General features: G+C 44.0%; 1 protein-coding gene across 2 annotated transcripts in view; it reads right to left on the bottom strand.

Annotated features, from left to right (window-relative positions):
* The window catches only part of ATP10D (ATPase phospholipid transporting 10D (putative)), a 755,240-nt gene that overhangs the window by 490,319 nt on the left and 247,356 nt on the right, over positions 1-17,565 (bottom strand). For both annotated transcript variants that reach the window (XM_085642148.1, XM_085642147.1), the window contains exon 5: positions 15,158-15,243. In XM_085642148.1, the coding sequence (XP_085498274.1) occupies positions 15,158-15,243 (86 nt within the window). The remainder of the gene's footprint in view (positions 1-15,157; positions 15,244-17,565) is intronic.

Consider the following 17,565-nt stretch of genomic DNA (forward strand, 5'->3'; position numbering starts at 1 on the left):
AAAATCTTTTTTTATAGGTATAGCGGTACTATGATTATGCCTGGCTTCTGCTTGGTTAGATTCCAACCCCCCGAGGTTTTCACCAATGGCTGTCTCGTTTGACGGCTAACTATAATTTTGAGAAAGCTATTTATGAAAAAAGAAGGATGCGGGCCGATCAAAAGGTTTTAAAATGTGTGAACCATTGACTAAATGGCTTGAAAGATAGAGGACTCAGACAGTGGGGAGACTACTATTAATTGTACTTTCTTTTTTCTTTTTCTTTATTCAATGCATCTTCAAACCAAAGATTAGGGATGGTGTACAACTCCTGATGGGTGGGTGGGGTGGGCAACGGCTGGGGATAAATCAACAAAATTGTGCATGATGATCTTAACTCAGTTTTATTTTTCTTTTGCTTCTTATTGTGCAAGTGTCAAATTGGTATTGAAAGACGAATTTTGATATATTTGATTATGACATCATGCACTAATAAAATTTTTTTTTTTTTTTTTAAAAAGCGTACCCCTGAATCGTTACACCACATATACGAGTCAAGGCCAAACAGATACTGGAAACAATGATGACTTGAAGTGTTCATACATGTGTTATACATGTGTATCCAATTCTTAGGGACTTCTGGACAGATATCTTAAGCCACATCAAGGAAGTTCTTTGTTACATCATACTGGCTGGTCTTGGGGTGATTTACAGGACCACCCCAATCAGGAACAGGAATGCATGTGTATGTGAGTTAAATCAGATTATGTACCTGGTGGGCCAGGTGTTGGGGAAATGGAAAATAAGGGAATCCCCCATATATATCGCTCAGTGATTTCACAAAATATAGCAACTTCTGATGAATGAAAAGCTCACTCATGACCTCAAACACACCAAGATAAGATTTCCCAAAAATAGCCATCCTTTGGTAACGTACGTCTCATATTCATCATAAAACTTTATTCGATTGTTACAAAATTTACAATCATAAAAGCACAAATTAAAAAATATATTTATATTCAATAAAAATGGAGATTAAAAATTAGCAGCTATCATGTTGTGTAAAATGCTTTCATACAGTGTGCAATGTTATTACATAAAAAGTTAAAAACCATTCAATCAGAGGTTAAAATTAGTCATTGGTAGTTAAGCTTTAAACAAACTCACAGTCAGTGTATTGGATTGATATCTATTGAAAATAAATACAAACAGGAATCATTTTGAGTTTCAAGAACATTTGTCAACTGTATGGACCAATACCAGATGGTAAGAGGAAAAGTAATTTTTAGGATATGTGCAACTAGCATTTCGGAGTGCAAATCTGCGGATGGAAGCAGAACTGATCCTTGTTCCATAAAGGATCTTTAAGAAGACAGAGCTTTGAGAGCCAGATGCAACCTGGGACGGTTATGGGGAATGGAATATGCTACTTACCAGTATGCATCTGTTCTTGGCATGTAGAGCTGCAGATCTACAAACTTGTGCATAGATCGCCATCTGGTGTTGGGCCCGGATGTTTGCAGTTGTTTTTCCTCTTGGAAAGTCTTTGGAAGTCACGAGGTCGGTGACTCCTCCTTTGGATCGTATTGCGTATAGGCTCCGGCTCCATCCTCAGATTGTTTTTCGCCAGCAGGGAAATGATGGAGCGTAGTAATAAACAGTGAAGATGCCCATGTGTGTTGTATCTAAATAAGATAAACTGGAACAGATAAAGGTAGCCGGGGAGGCGGGTGGGCGTGTGTAGATCTGCAGCTCTACATGCCAAGAACAGATGCATACTGGTAAGTAGCATATTCCGTTCGAGGCATATGAGCTGCAGATTAAACACTTGTGCATAGATTATATAGCAGTACCCACCCTTAGCGGCGACCACCCGTAGTTAAGCTTTTCCTCAAAAAGAATACTCTCTTTAAGAACATTAGTAGTCTCCATACTACATGAACACTATCCAGTAATTGAAGTTTTAAAAAAACAGGACGACATTGTCTTAGCCCGTAAGATTTTAGAAGCGGGATCAGCCAACACTTGTGCATAGATTATATAGCAGTACCCACCCTTAGCGGCGACCACCCGTATCTGTTGCAGTGGTTTGAAATAATGTTTTGAGTACAGCCTGTACAGCCCACACTAGCCTGTTGCTTAGTTTGCACATCTACACAATAGTGTTTAGTGAAAGTGTGCGGTTTTGACCATGTAGCTGCTCTGCAGATATCATCTAATGGGATGTTCCCTAAAGATGCCATTGAAGCCCCTATTTTGCGTGTAGAGTGGGCTTTAGGGGGAACGGAAAGCGTTCGTTTTGCTTTGTGGTAGCAAATCTGAATGCATTTGACAATCCACCTAGCTATTCCCGACTTGGAGATGGGGTTGCCCTTGTGTGGTGGAGAGAAAGAGACAAACAGCTGTTTGGTTATGCAGAAAGTTTGTGTTCTCTGTATGTAGTAGAGTAAGGCTCTTTTGACATCTAGTGTGTGACAAGCTCTTTTTGCAACGGTTTGTGGTTGCGAGAAGAATACTGGTAGTTCTACCGCATGGTTTATGTGAAAGGGAGAAATGACTTTAGGGAGGAATTTTGGGTTGGTACGGAGAACAACCTTGTTATGGTGCACTTGCAGAAAAGGTTCTTGAATGGTAAGTGCTTGTATTTCACTTACCCTTCTGAGGGAAATGATGGCTACAAGAAAAGCGGTTTCACATGTTAGGCCCCATTAGCCTGGTGAGAACTATGTTTAGGTTCCACACAGGTGAGGGTGGCAGTCTAGGTGGAATTATCATTTTAAGGCCTTCCATGAAGGTTTTAATGGCAGGTACTCTAAAAAGGGATAGGTGTTGCCTGTTTTGCAGATAAGCTGCTATAGCTGTGAGGTGCAGTCTAATAGACGTATAGGCTAGATTGCATCTTTGCAGGTGTAGTAAATAGCCTATGATGTGTTGAATGGACACATCTAGGGGATTGATGGTATTGTTGCGACAGTAGACAACAAAACGTTTCCACTTGGCGACATAGCATGCTCTAGTGGTGGATCGCCTAGCTTCTTTGATAACGTTCATACAGTCAGGGGGAAGATTGAGGTAACCGAATTCTAGGATTTCAGGAGCCAGATCGCTAGGATGAGCTGAGCTGGGTCCGGGTGTCTGATCTCTCCATGGTTCTGGGTTAGGAGGTGTGGAGAGAGGTGTAACTTTTGGTGTGGTACTACAGATAATTCCAGCAGTGTGGTGTACCACGGTTGTCTGGCCCAAGTTGGAGCTACTGGTATGAGAGTGAGGGAGTGTTGTTGTAGTTTGCGCACCACTAATGGAATGAGTGGGAGAGGCGGAAAAGCGTACGCAAATTTGCCTGACCAGTTCATCCATATCGCATGGTCTTTGGACAATGGGTGTGGATACCTGGCGGCGAAGCTTGGGCATTTGGCGTTTTCGTGGGTGGCGAAGAGGTCTATCTGTGGATGCCCCCACAGTTGAAAGTACGGGTGAAGAACTTGTGGATGTAGTTCCCACTCGTGGATCTGTTGTGTCGGTCTGCTGAGTAGATCGGCCATAGTGTTTTGGACTCCTGGGACATGTTGGGCCAGGAAAAAGATTTTCTGGGGATACTCTGAGCTAGCTGAGAGAGCTGTGGAGAGTGTGTGCCGCCTTGTTTTTGAATGTAGTACATGGCTGTCATGTTGTCTGTGTGGACTAGGACTGCCTTGCCTGAAATCTGTGTCTGGAAGGATTTCAGGGCTAAGAATATTGCTAGTAACTCTAGATGGTTGATGTGGAGTAACTTTTGTTGAGGTGTCCATCTGCCCTGTATGGTGTGATGTAACAGGTGAGCTCCCCAGCCGGAGAGCGATGCATCCGTTGTCAGTATTATCTGAGGAACCGGGTCCAGGAACGGTCGCCCTTTGGAAAGGTTTTTGGTGGTCCACCACTGCAGAGAGCGATGGGTACGACCGTCTACCAACACCAGATCTGTTAATTGATCTTGGGCCTGGTTCCATTGGAGTGCTAAGCACTCTTGGAGAGGACGCATCTGGAGTCTTGCGTGAGGTACTATGAATATGCAAGAGGCCATCATCCCGATTAGTTGCATAAACACTCGAGCTGGAAGGGAGTGTTGTGCTATAAATTTTGCGCGTAGAGCCTGAATGCTTGTGATCCTGGCCGGACTGGGGTAGGCTAGCGCTTTTGAGGTGCCTATGGTGGCACCAAGGTATTGTTTTACGTGGGACGGCTGCAGATGGGACTTTGCGTGGTTTACCGTGAAGCCCAGTTGGTGAAGTGGTAGGATAGTTGCATGCGTGTGTTGTACACACTGGTTGTATGAGCTGGCTTTTATTAGCCAGTCATCTAGGTATGGGAAGACATGGATGTGTTGTCTCCTGAGGTGTGCTGCCACGACTGCTAGGCACTTGGTGAATACCCGTGGTGCTGTTTTGACTCCGAATGGGAGAACCTTGAATTGGTAGTGTTGGTTGTCCACTACAAATCTGAGGAACTTCCTGTGAGCGTGGTGAACAGGAATGTAGAAGTAAGCGTCGTTTTGGTCTAAAGTGGCCAGGAAGTCGTTTTGGGAGAGTACCTGCTGAAGTGTTATCCGAGTGTATGTATGCTTTTTGGGGCCGGAGGTCTAGGATGGGCCGTAGAGTCTCGTCCCTTTTTGGTATGAGAAAATATAAGGAGTAAACCCCCAGATTTCATTGGTTGGTAGGAACGTGTTCTATCTCCCCTTTTTGTAGGAGGGAGATTACCTCCTGCTTTAGTAGTGCTAGATGTTCCTGTGACATTGGGCGTTGTCTGGGTGGAATGTTTAGTGAGGGGAGGGTTGGCATTAGCTCTAGGCAATAGCCTGACCGAATTATTTGTGTCACCCATTTGTCTGAGATGATGGTAGCCCAGACATGAAGGAAATTTTGGAGTCTGCCCCCGACCGGAGTGGGATGGTCTGGGGGGAGTGGAGGGAAGTCATTGGGCAGGTGTGGGGGCAGAGCGGGCGGTGTTTGTTTTGCTTTAAAGGTAAACTAGAAAAACACTTTTTTTCATTACCTGGAGGGGTAGAGAGGATATCAAGTTAGAGTAACTCCTCCTATGATATAATCACTTACTCACTTAAATTACTCTAACGGATCAACCGTAGTTGATATGGGTGCACTTTAGTGGGGAGAGATGTGAAGGATCTAAATAGAGTAAATACCTACGTCTTCACCAACAGGTGAGCAAGGAAAAGTCTTCCTTTTTGTTTATTTACCCTCACACACCCTAGTGGTGTCATGCTTCATCATCGGGTCACCCCGACGCCTAAAAGTCGGGGTGGGCTCAACCACAGTATTGGGAGCTCTTGATAGAAGTTGGTGACCTGGGGGGCTGAATAAATTAAAATACCTCAAACAGATCCCCGGTTTCCCTTTATTCTTGGGTCTGTTTGGGTAACTAAAAAAACAAATGTTGGGTCTTATAAGGAATCTTATGGTCCTAAGACCCTAGTGCCAACATGTTTCAGTCCTGTAATGGCCTTATGGGTCCTGGACTTTCATCAGGGCTAGGTTTTGGCCTCCCTAGGAACCAGGATAAAAGGGGTTTCCCTATCCTGTATGCGATGCAAGGGCAGAGTAGCTGCTCCTTGTGAGGATGATTGATAATTTACCAATCATGAATTGTACTCCATCTGTAAAGAAAAGACAGACAACAAAGAAAAACAAAGACAAAAGCAACATACATTTTATAGTAATGTCATTGTTTCTCTTCAAAACTTTGTCCCACATTGCGTGCTCTGGAACTAATTAATAAACCACTTGTGCCAATTTGTGTCTATGACATAGTGGTAATCAATTGCTTCCAAACTTGTGCCACTCACGTGCTTATCATCACATAATGCTGTTACGTGACAGATGATAGGTGGGGTGGCAGTGGTACTCAATTAACTGATCTTGATTTATGTCAGTATGTCTATGCTTATACTAGTAACACACTCCATGCCTCACATTCATTCCACATTCGTACCGTGTTTGTGAGAAGAATAGCGGTAATCGTAAGCATAGACATACTGACATAAATCAAGATCAGTTAATTGAGTACCACTGCCACCCCACCTATCATCTGTCACGTAACAGCATTATGTGATGATAAGCACGTGAGGGAGGCCAAAACCTAGCCCTGATGAAAGTCCAGGACCCATAAGGCCATTACAGGACTGAAACATGTTGGCACTAGGGTCTTAGGACCATAAGATTCCTTATAAGACCCAACATTTGTTTTTTTAGTTACCCAAACAGACCCAAGAATAAAGGGAAACCGGGGATCTGTTTGAGGTATTTTAATTTATTCAGCCCCCCAGGTCACCAACTTCTATCAAGAGCTCCCAATACTGTGGTTGAGCCCACCCCGACTTTTAGGCGTCGGGGTGACCCGATGATGAAGCATGACACCACTAGGGTGTGTGAGGGTAAATAAACAAAAAGGAAGACTTTTCCTTGCTCACCTGTTGGTGAAGACGTAGGTATTTACTCTATTTAGATCCTTCACATCTCTCCCCACTAAAGTGCACCCATATCAACTACGGTTGATCCGTTAGAGTAATTTAAGTGAGTAAGTGATTATATCATAGGAGGAGTTACTCTAACTTGATATCCTCTCTACCCCTCCAGGTAATGAAAAAAAGTGTTTTTCTAGTTTACCTTTAAAGTGAATATATTATTAGCGCAGCGCACAGCTGCAGGGTGTATCAACAGAAATTATCTGTAACATAAGCCACTGTATGTTTTTCTAATAACCCTCATTTGCACTCACACTCAATTCACGCGCCTAACTAAGAGTAACAAGACTCTCTCCCTCCTTTTAACAATATACTAAAGATACAGTTAATCATCTAATTGTAAAAATATGGCAGAACAACTGGGTATTGGCTACTCAGACGATATAGCATCTGCCATTCTAGCAGGACCATCACTATTACCGGACACGAACATCAGTCGGAACCTCTCCCAAGCTCAGAACTGGGATGAGCTGAAGGAATTAAAACGTAACCAAATGAAAATCTTGTTACATGGAGCCATCATGACAGAGTACCTAAGAGGCAATACAGCACCAACAGGATTACTTGTCACCAATGCACCTAGGATCTTTCTCGAAGACCCCCAATTTAAAAAAGAATGGTCTTTAATTGCGTGGAGATGCTCGCGCGATTGGCTCATTTTAATCATCAATACAGCTAAACGTTTAGCAGATGCTCTTTTGATCAAAATTAAAATAAGTGAGGATTCACTTGCGACAGAGATAAAACTATCCCTATATAAGAAAAAACTTGAGGAAGTGAATAAGGAGATAAGTGAACATAAAGATTATCTCATGCAAAGTAAAATCAACAAACTACAGAAAGACCTAAAAAAGTTCAGTCATGAAAAGGTCTATCCTTACATCCGAGACGACTATAAAGGTCAAGAAAATTCGGACTCAGGATCTGTATATAGTGAACAGACGGGATCATCGGATTCTGACTATGATAACTGGTCTAGTGACGGATCAAATAAGAGCAGGCGAGGCAGGGGCAGAAGACCACGGAGAGGCAACTACAACCAGAGATATGGACACCAGCAGATGTACCCATGGCCCGCCCCATTTGGACCAATCCCATTCCAAGGCCCGACCCAGTTCCCTATGGGTCCCTACTACCAGCCCGACTACAACCAACGTTTTTTAGGACAGGGCGGCAGGAGAGGCAGACGTGGAAGAAGAGGGAACAAAAGAGTGCAATGGGAAGAAGATCGGAGCACCATGAACACACGGAGCAACACCAGGGACCAACAACCAGGAACGAGCAGCATGAGAGACTAGTGGTAAATTTGACGGACGTCATTCTTACTACAGATGAAGAAACTGTGCTGGAAAAAGGACTAGGGTTTGTACCCACGTCACATTTGGACAAATTCCGATTACGATGTGAGTTGGGAGACTTCTTCCGGAAGATTCGCTTGAAAACATTCTTCAGGGACAAAGAGGACCCACATCTGGACGAAACACACACGGATCTACGGTGCAAATCAACCTTTTATCCCCCTACCAACATGATGCCCCCAGAGGTACTCGCCTTTGAAGAAGCTGTAACGAAAGAGGTAGAATTGTTACAAATCAGGAGAAACACATTCAACAATCTGAGCAAGAAGGAACGAGAAGCCTTAACCTCCCTTCAGTCCAGAACTGATCTAATAATAAAACCGGCGGATAAAGGAGGGGCCACGGTTATCCAAAGTACTAGTGCCTACAGAACTGCATGTATGAACCTGCTGGCAGATACTAAGTACTACAAAAAGATTAATCGAGACCCTACACAACGGGTCAAAACAACTATCTCCACGTTGACCGCGGATGCACTAGATAATGATTGGATCACAAAGAAGGAACATGACTTCTTGAATCAGGAGGATCCAAGAACACCTCTTTTTTACACAATCCCGAAAATACACAAAGGGAAAATACCACCGCCAGGAAGACCGATTGTCTCTGGGATAGGGTCCATTCTCGAACCTTTATCAAAGTACACAGATTGGTTCCTACGACCCCTTGTAACGAAGATCAAGTCTTATGTACAGGACACCAAGCACCTTTTCAACCGACTGGAGGGAATACAATACAATCCAGATAAGAACATCCTGGTCAGCCTTGACGTTGAGGCGCTATATACAAACATCCCTCAGACTGAGAGCATCAGGGTAGTTGAAGAGATCCTAAGAAAGGAAGAATGGCCATGGGCAGCGCCAATTGAATGGATCACCACCCTTATCCATTTAGCACTCACTGAAAACTTTTTTAAGTTTGAAAATCAGATATATCTACAAACTCACGGCACTTCGATGGGCAGTACATTCGCCCCGAGCCTGGCCTGTCTATATGTGGGACACTTTGAAGACCAACATATATGGACACATAACCCGTTCTCTGCCAACATATGTTGTTGGTATAGATATATTGACGACGTCTTTCTGATTTGGGAAGGAGATACCACTGGTCTGGAAACATTCAAGAAATGGATCAATAGTTTGAATCTCCATCTACATTTCACTATGACTATGAATAAAGAAAGAATATCTTTTCTAGACGTAGTCTTCACAGCTAGTGAAGGTACCCTCAAGAACTCTCTGTTTACCAAAGCTACGGATAAAAACAGCCTACTTAGGTTCGATAGCGCACATCCACGCTCATTAAGAGAGAATCTACCGGTAGGCCAATTTTTAAGGGTCCGTAGAAATTGTACTGATCTGGAAACATACAAAAAGGAAGCGACCATCCTCACTAACAAACTTAAACAAAAATTGTACCCGAGAAAGATCATAGATAAAGCAAATAAGAGAGCCCGCAATACACCAAGAGAGGCATTGCTAGAGACCCATGAAAAGAAACACTGTGACCAATTGATATGTGTTACAACATATAACACATCTTCTAATGACCTAAAGAAGATAATTAACAAAAAATGGTCCATCCTGACATCGAATACAATAACGTTTGAGAAACCCATGTTCTCATTCAAAAGGAACACAAGTCTACGAGATTTACTGGTACATACTGACACATATACACCGAAAATCACCAGTCAATCAACCCTCTGGAGTACACCTCAGGTTACGGGACACTACCCATGTGGCACATGTGTAGCATGTCCATTCACAGAACACACCAAAGTAATAAATCTGGGATTACACTCTCCATGGGAACAGAGAACTCACACCAACTGTAATTCTGAAGCAGTGATCTATATGATCAAGTGCCCGTGCGATCTAATGTATATTGGTATGACAAGCCAAAAAGTAAAATTACGCATTAGTGAACACAGGAGCACAATAAGACGTGCAATAACAGCAACAAAATTGACTGCACACTACAATGAGAAAAAACATAAAGACACAGAGATAAAGTGGACCATCATAGAAAAGATCAAACATGTAAACAACCTCCAACACAAACTCCTAGAGCGCGAACAACGTTGGGTCCATCGATTAAAAACCCATGAAAGGGGCCTTAATGATTGTATACCCTGGAACCAACTAAATAAATGAAGGAAAAAGGTTTTTTACAACTAGGCCACCTTTCTGTTCCTTGTTTATTAAATACGCGCCCTAAAACTGTCTATCCAACTTGGGGACTCTTATATGGCGGCCACATGAAAATTGGTCCAAATTCCTAATAATAGCATTTGTACACGTTATGCTATGCCCAGCTTATCCTCCCTTCGTTGAAGGGCATACATATATATATACATAACACCCTTTATATATATAAAGAATATTTTTGACTCCGGTTGATCATCTCCTACAAAAAGGAAGTTCCTTCGATAATAACACGCGGAATATACCAAGATAAAAACTCCCCTATTTTTCCTCACTACGAGCTGGATACGAATAAATCATATGCATCAGTATTGGTATTCTACCAATAAGTTCGCTGTCATTGCGGTGAAAACTCCCCAATAATAAGCGTTCAAGTATCGATCGAAGAAGCAGGCACACTATGTGGGCTTCAACTGTGGTGTCATAGCACCTTTGTAAAAACACGTTATTTTATCTCACCTTTAATTTATTTCATTTATTTTTATGCCTTGTGTCAGGGAGAATGGTCCAGGTGATTTATACTCGTCCGCAGTGTTGAGGTTACAAGGAACTACATCTCCCTTGTTTCCCGGTACGTTTGTAGACGTAATGACGTAATTCTCACAACGTCAAACGCCGACAATAAAACAATATGTCAATAACAACAGTCTGCATATATTGCTCTTATATTGCATTTTTTTCAAATCATAATAGCAATTAAAGACTTTTAGGTCGTGGTAAAAGACTTAAATCTCCGTGTGTGTCAACAAATCTAATACGGAACTACAAGCCCCATGGTTCCGGGTACGTAATTAACGTTATTACGTACGAGGATACGCGCCCAGGTCGGCCTACCGATTTGTTCCTATGACAACTCACGGGTATTAAAACACGGTCCCTTCGCTTTATAAACGCGAAAGCCGGGGACCGGAGCCAAGTAGGTGTGCACGCGGGGCAGGACTTTTGATGAAGTAAGTTATAGACTGGCAACTTCCAATCCGATCGCCAAAACTTTTATCCGTCGTTTCTCTATATGGGGAATACGAGGGATTCGACCTTTTGAGGTTAGAGAAATCCTACTCACCATATTTGTTTACATTTCCCTTAACCTTCTGGGGTCACGATTTTAGGGTTTGACTATAAAGCTACCCCTAGATGCTTTACGGTCCCCTGAGACACAGAAACCATTCAAGAATTGGGTAAGGGACTGTGATCTTTTTATTGTTTTTTAATGCACAGAATCAGGAGGGATAATGATAAATACAACAAGATTACGATTACCGCTATTCTTCTCACAAACACGGTACGAATGTGGAATGAATGTGAGGCATGGAGTGTGTTACTAGTATAAGCATAGACATACTGACATAAATCAAGATCAGTTAATTGAGTACCACTGCCACCCCACCTATCATCTGTCACGTAACAGCATTATGTGATAAGCACGTGAGTGGCACAAGTTTGGAAGCAATTGATTACCACTATGTCATAGACACAAATTGGCACAAGTGGTTTATTAATTAGTTCCAGAGCACGCAATGTGGGACAAAGTTTTGAAGAGAAACAATGACATTACTATAAAATGTATGTTGCTTTTGTCTTTGTTTTTCTTTGTGGTCTGTCTTTTCTTTACAGATGGAGTACAATTCATGATTGGTAAATTATCAATCATCATCACAAGGAGCAGCTACTCTGCCCTTGCATCGCATACAGGATAGGGAAACCCCTTTTATCCTGGTTCCTAGGGAGGCCAAAACCTAGCCCTGATGAAAGTCCAGGACCCATAAGGCCATTACAGGACTGAAACATGTTGGCACTAGGGTCTTAGGACCATAAGATTCCTTATAAGACCCAACATTTGTTTTTTTAGTTACCCAAACAGACCCAAGAATAAAGGGAAACCGGGGATCTGTTTGAGGTATTTTAATTTATTCAGCCCCCCAGGTCACCAACTTCTATCAAGAGCTCCCAATACTGTGGTTGAGCCCACCCCGACTTTTAGGCGTCGGGGTGACCCGATGATGAAGCATGACACCACTAGGGTGTGTGAGGGTAAATAAACAAAAAGGAAGACTTTTCCTTGCTCACCTGTTGGTGAAGACGTAGGTATTTACTCTATTTAGATCCTTCACATCTCTCCCCACTAAAGTGCACCCATATCAACTACGGTTGATCCGTTAGAGTAATTTAAGTGAGTAGGTGTTTGTTTTGCCTCTGCCTTTATTATTGTTGCCCCTGTAGCCGCCTCTTTGGTAACCCCTTGTGAAGGTGGATTGGGTAGGAGCTTTGTAGGACGTGGAAGCGGTATCAGAGGAGTAGCCTCTGGATGTGCTCCGAAAGGAGGAACGGCGAAAGGAGCGCCTGGGAGGGTGTGATTGTAGATTTGGCCGTGTCTGTCTTTTTTCATTTTTTCTAGGGCCTCATCCACTTTTGGGCCGAACAGATGTTCCTGGTCAAATGGATGGTTCAGGATGGAAGCTTGCACTTCTGAGATCCTGAGCCAGGCATGGCGGCGGAGGAGGACGCTAGTATTGATGGCCCTGGAGGCGGTGTCTGCTGCATCTAGGGCACAACGGATGGAGGTATTATTGATGATTTTACCCTCCTGAATTAACTTGTTTGCCCTGTTTTTGTATTTGTCAGGGAGGTGTTGCACAGGGAGGTGTTGCATTATTGCTTATAATTCGTCATAATGGGCCCCGTCATATCTAGCCAGTAACGCTTGTGTATTGGCGATACGCCATATGTTGGCAGCTTCTGATGCAGTGCGCTTGCCGGATGCGTTCAAGAGTTTTGACTCTTTGTTCGGTGGTGGTGCATCGCCTGACGTCTGGGAGTTGGCCGTCTTCCTTGCTGTGGATACTACCAGGGAATCTAGGGGTGCTGGGCCCTCTGATGTAGGGGGGATCTGTAGGGGCGGCTTTGTATTTTTTGTCAATGCGTGGGTTAATAACCCAGGCTCTGACTGGGTCTTTAAAGACCTCTGGCGCATGTTTTACAACTCCTTTGAGCATGGGCAGTATGGAGGTGGCCCTATGCGTGGTATCGAAAGTATCGAGGAGGAAATCCTCCTCCACGGGGTCGGTATGTAGATCGACCCCGTGATAGTGTGCCGCCCTCTGGAGTAAATAGTTGAACCCCAATGAGTCTTTAGGTGGGGATGGTCTCGAGGGATAGAGATCCTCTTGTGGGACGTTAGGGATGTCGGGGTTGTTATAATCGTCCCATGGGTCTGGGGAGCCTGTGGGAGTGGGGTCTCCTGTAGGTAAATCATGGGGCACATCCACCATGTCATCATATGCATCGTCATGATCATCATCATCATCCGGAGGGGGTGTTGGGGAATGATGAGGAGGGGGTGGAGGGAGAGAAGGTGGAAGGGGTGGAAGAGGTGGGGAAGGCATTCTGAAAGGTGATGTAGCAGAGTCCTTCCTCTTTGGATGCGGAGCTGGGGTAGGTTTTTCCAGCGGTCTCTTTTTGATGCTGAGCATCAAATGTCTGGTTTTGGGATCCTTGGTCAATGTCTTTTGCAAGGGATCCGGTGTAAAGAGTTCTTCTGAAGGCGTTTTATCCGCCGGGCCGTTGGTTTTCTGGCTTTAATGTCCTGTTTGGAAGTATGCGGCTTGGAAATGGCTTTTTGTTTGGTCGGTGTCGAGATGTGTTTCGGCTTCGAGATCTCGGTGCCGGTGGCCTTGTTTACTTTTGTTGGTTCCGAAGATGGAGTCAGTACCGAGGAGGTGGAACTGGGTTTCGGCACCCAGTGTTTCGGTGTCTGGCTCGGTGCCGAAGAGGAGGCCATTTTCTTTTTCGTTGTGGGTGCGGAGGAGTGTTTGTCAGCACCGACAGTGGGCCGGCTCGATCCCGAGCCGCCGGAAGGCCTAATCGGCTTCTTTACCGATCCTGAAGGTGCGGTGTAGGAAGCAGTGTCTTTGATCTTACCTAGGCCCGGTGGCAAAGGCGTGACCAAAGCCTTTTTCGGTGCCGGAGAGGGTGTGGGGGGGGGGGGTGCTGGGGCAAATTGGTACTCACGACCCTCTGTGTGCCGGAGTGATGTCCTCCACATCTGAATTGTCAGCTTCGGAGGCGCTGATGAGGCCCTCATCGGTGTGGTGTTCTTCCGGAGCGTCGACGCCCTCTCCGAAGATGTCATCTGGAATCGCCGTAGACGAGTGCGCCATGGTCCTTCTTCCTCTTCGGTCTCAAATAGTTTTCTTGGACCGGAAGGACTTGCACGCCGGGCAGTCTCGAGCCTCGTGTTCAGGGGAGAGGCAGAGATTACATACTTCGTGGAGATCGGTTTTGGGGAATTTGGACCCACATCGAGGGCACTTCTTGAAGGGAGTCCTTTCCATGAGCCAGGACCGGAGCTTGGGTAGGTCCGAAGGCCGGCTTCGACGACTGGAATTGAAGGCGTTGATCGATGAGAGCTGCGTCGCGTGTGGAGATCGCGATCGAAACAATACCGCGAATTGGGGTGAGGATTGCGCGTCGATTGAACTGGAAACCTGTTCGGAACCGGAGCGCGAAGATGACATCCGAGCCCGATGGCGGAAAAAAACAATCTGAGGATGGAGATGAAGCCCATGCGCAACACGATCCAAAGGAGGAGTCACCGACCTCGTGACTTCCAAACACTTTCCAAGAGGAAAAACAATTGCAAACATCCGGGCCCAACACCAGATAGCGATCTATGCACAAGTGTGTAATCTGCAGCTCATATGCCTCGAACATAAATACTTAGTATACATACTTAGTAACATTTCCTTCATTTAAAGTGACTAGTGAGTGTGTGCCATACTGCATACTTGAGCCATGATAATTTATAATTAATGTGGAACATGTCAAGCAAAAACTGTTGCTGTGATTTCCCTATCTCGTCAGTTTTGAGATTAAAAAAAGTTAATAAAACAAATAAACATATGTAATGTTAAGATCTTGTAAAATATGGGTATACCATTTGTATATTGGTAAGGCACTGCGGAAGAGTTTATAACCAGAAATACTTAAGCTGAACTGAATTGCATAGGGAAAGCTGCACGCTTTGTGTTTTAATTGTTCATTACTCTATTAAATCAATTGCATTTAAACTTGAACTATTGCCCTAATATACTTACAAAAAGCCTTTGAACCGGTTCAGTTCATTGTTAGGACTTTCACATTGTATTCTGCTGGCAAATTTTTCAGGGTCAACTTCAGAGTCCTGCATAAAGAAAAGAACAAATGTTTTACAAATCATATTGCTTTCCACAAATATTCTCAAAGTAAAAAATCCATAACACAAACTGTACAAACTTGATGCAAAGGGATATAGGTTTCATAGCAGAAATACAACTACATACATGAACTGATTTAACTACTCCACATCATATTATCGCCAATGGCACGTTTCATGTGGAACCATATCAAAAGTGGTATGTCAATCAAAGAAGCAGTATTTGCCCTGCATCAAATTGACAACTTGCATAACATGCATAATTAAATGCACTCATAACACAAGCCTATGCTTCAGTTGAGAAGCCTTTTCAAGCTAAGATTGCAGCTCTCTGCTTCCCTATTAGAATTGAGAAAAAGAACAGATGATGGACGGAATGCTTAACAAATAAAGCATTCACCCTCAGTTACAGATATTGTATTAATCCATTGTTTTTTTGCTCACCAAGCCACCCAGTTCGGACCCAGCCATATGCAAATCAGTCTCGACCCTGCTACTCATGGGAACAGTCCAAACCGAACTGCCAGGCAAGTCCTCCCTTGACCGAAAACAAGCAGCTTGAATCCAGTGGCAAAGTGAGGCAGGGCCCTTGTCTGGGCATACCATTCCTACTCAGGGCGACAAAAAAACAGATCTGTGACAGGGGTTGAATGTTTGCATTGTGGAGCATTCTGTCCATCATTTGTTCTTTTTGCTTTTGTCACCCTAAGTGGGAAGGGTATGCCCAGATGTGGGTCCCAGACTGACTGTGCCACTTGATACAAGCTAGCCTGGCTGATGAGGGGGTGATACCTCAAAACCAGGCCCAGGATGGTTGTTTCCGGTCAATAAGGGACCTTGTTTGGGAGTTCGGGCTGGACTGTTCCCATAAGGAGCATAATTATACCTGTCAGTCCCCCACATCAGATCTACTAGAGTTGCATCTATTTACCCGAAATAGGTCCTTAGGGACTCCGACAGAGAGAGTGATGATGTAATACAATCTAGGTAAGGATACTATTTCGACAGGGCAAAAGCCCTTTCCATGACACTACTCTTGTTTTCTGATTTACAGTTTTATATTACCTTCTGAGAGTTCAACCTCCATCCTATAAGCTTTGACCTTCGGATACTTATGTAATGAGTCTCAATTTAGACTAGGTGCCAAGTCAGGGATTCCTGCATTGGTCATGTCCAGACATCCTATCTATGCGCTGGATTTGTCGGAATTTACTAGGAGCCAGGATATCAGGCCATACCTTTCTCAAGCCCTCATTGCATCCTCCACTTCTGAATTATTATGTAGCTGTAACAGTATGATATATAGTGTTGAGTCCTTGATACTGTGATGCCTCTAAACATTTCCCTCAACCCCCGTCACAGCGTCTGTGCTAATGGTTCGGTTGAAAGGGTGAAGAACAAGCAATTCTGTCTTATGTCTTGTTCTTCATCCTATGGCATAGGCCCCTCAATATCTTCTGTTCTGTTGTGACCCGAGCTAAGGGATGTGTGCGTATAGAACAATTCAGTAGAAGCTTGAAAACCTCTTCCGAGTACCATGAACTTCTTAATTTTAAATAAGAAGTCCGATCTTAGGGTGTCAAATGCCTCTGTGATATCGAATGGCAGTATTATTGTATCCAGGTCCACGAGGTGTTCTAAACGTGTATCAGACTCCTGATTTTCATTACTGTTTTACACTGCCAGATGAATATGCTCGGATCAGGGTGTATAATCTTTTGTATTTGCAGTAACAATCTAGTGGCTAGTATGTTACTCAACACTTTATAGTCTGTGTTGAGTATTGAGAGGTAATAGTTATTTCCCTGTCTCGGTTTGGTACAGGGATTACAAAGGCCTCCTTGGTGGTGGGGGAAGTCTGTGTTCATTCCCAGCTTTCTATACCTAAGTTATGATTGGCACTAACATGTCTATATGTGTACCATAGAACTCAACTGTTGGGGGGGATCTAATCCTGAAACTTTCCGCCAGCCATGCCCTTTACAATTCCTCCCACCTCTCCCTATGATATATCTTTCCCCAGAGCCTATACCTCATCCTGTGTGATGAGGTGTAGGGAAGCTTCCATCTCCCCACCTGCCAGCAGCCACAAAAAATGAAAAATAAAAACGCTAATAAACCATTGTTTATTATCGTTTCATTTTTTGTCTCAGAGCAGAGGCTTGTGGGTGGGGCCAGCGTGATGACAGGATGGTGAAGGATTGCTCGCACTGCTATTCAGATGGTCTGGCTGTCTGTCTCAGGCAAGCCAAACCGACATGCGCATGAAGCTCTCCCTAACCAGAGATGCATTTCCGGGATGGAAAGAGC

Source organism: Triturus cristatus, chromosome 2_2, assembly GCF_964204655.1.
Source record: "Triturus cristatus chromosome 2_2, aTriCri1.1, whole genome shotgun sequence".
NCBI lineage: Eukaryota > Metazoa > Chordata > Amphibia > Caudata > Salamandridae > Triturus > Triturus cristatus.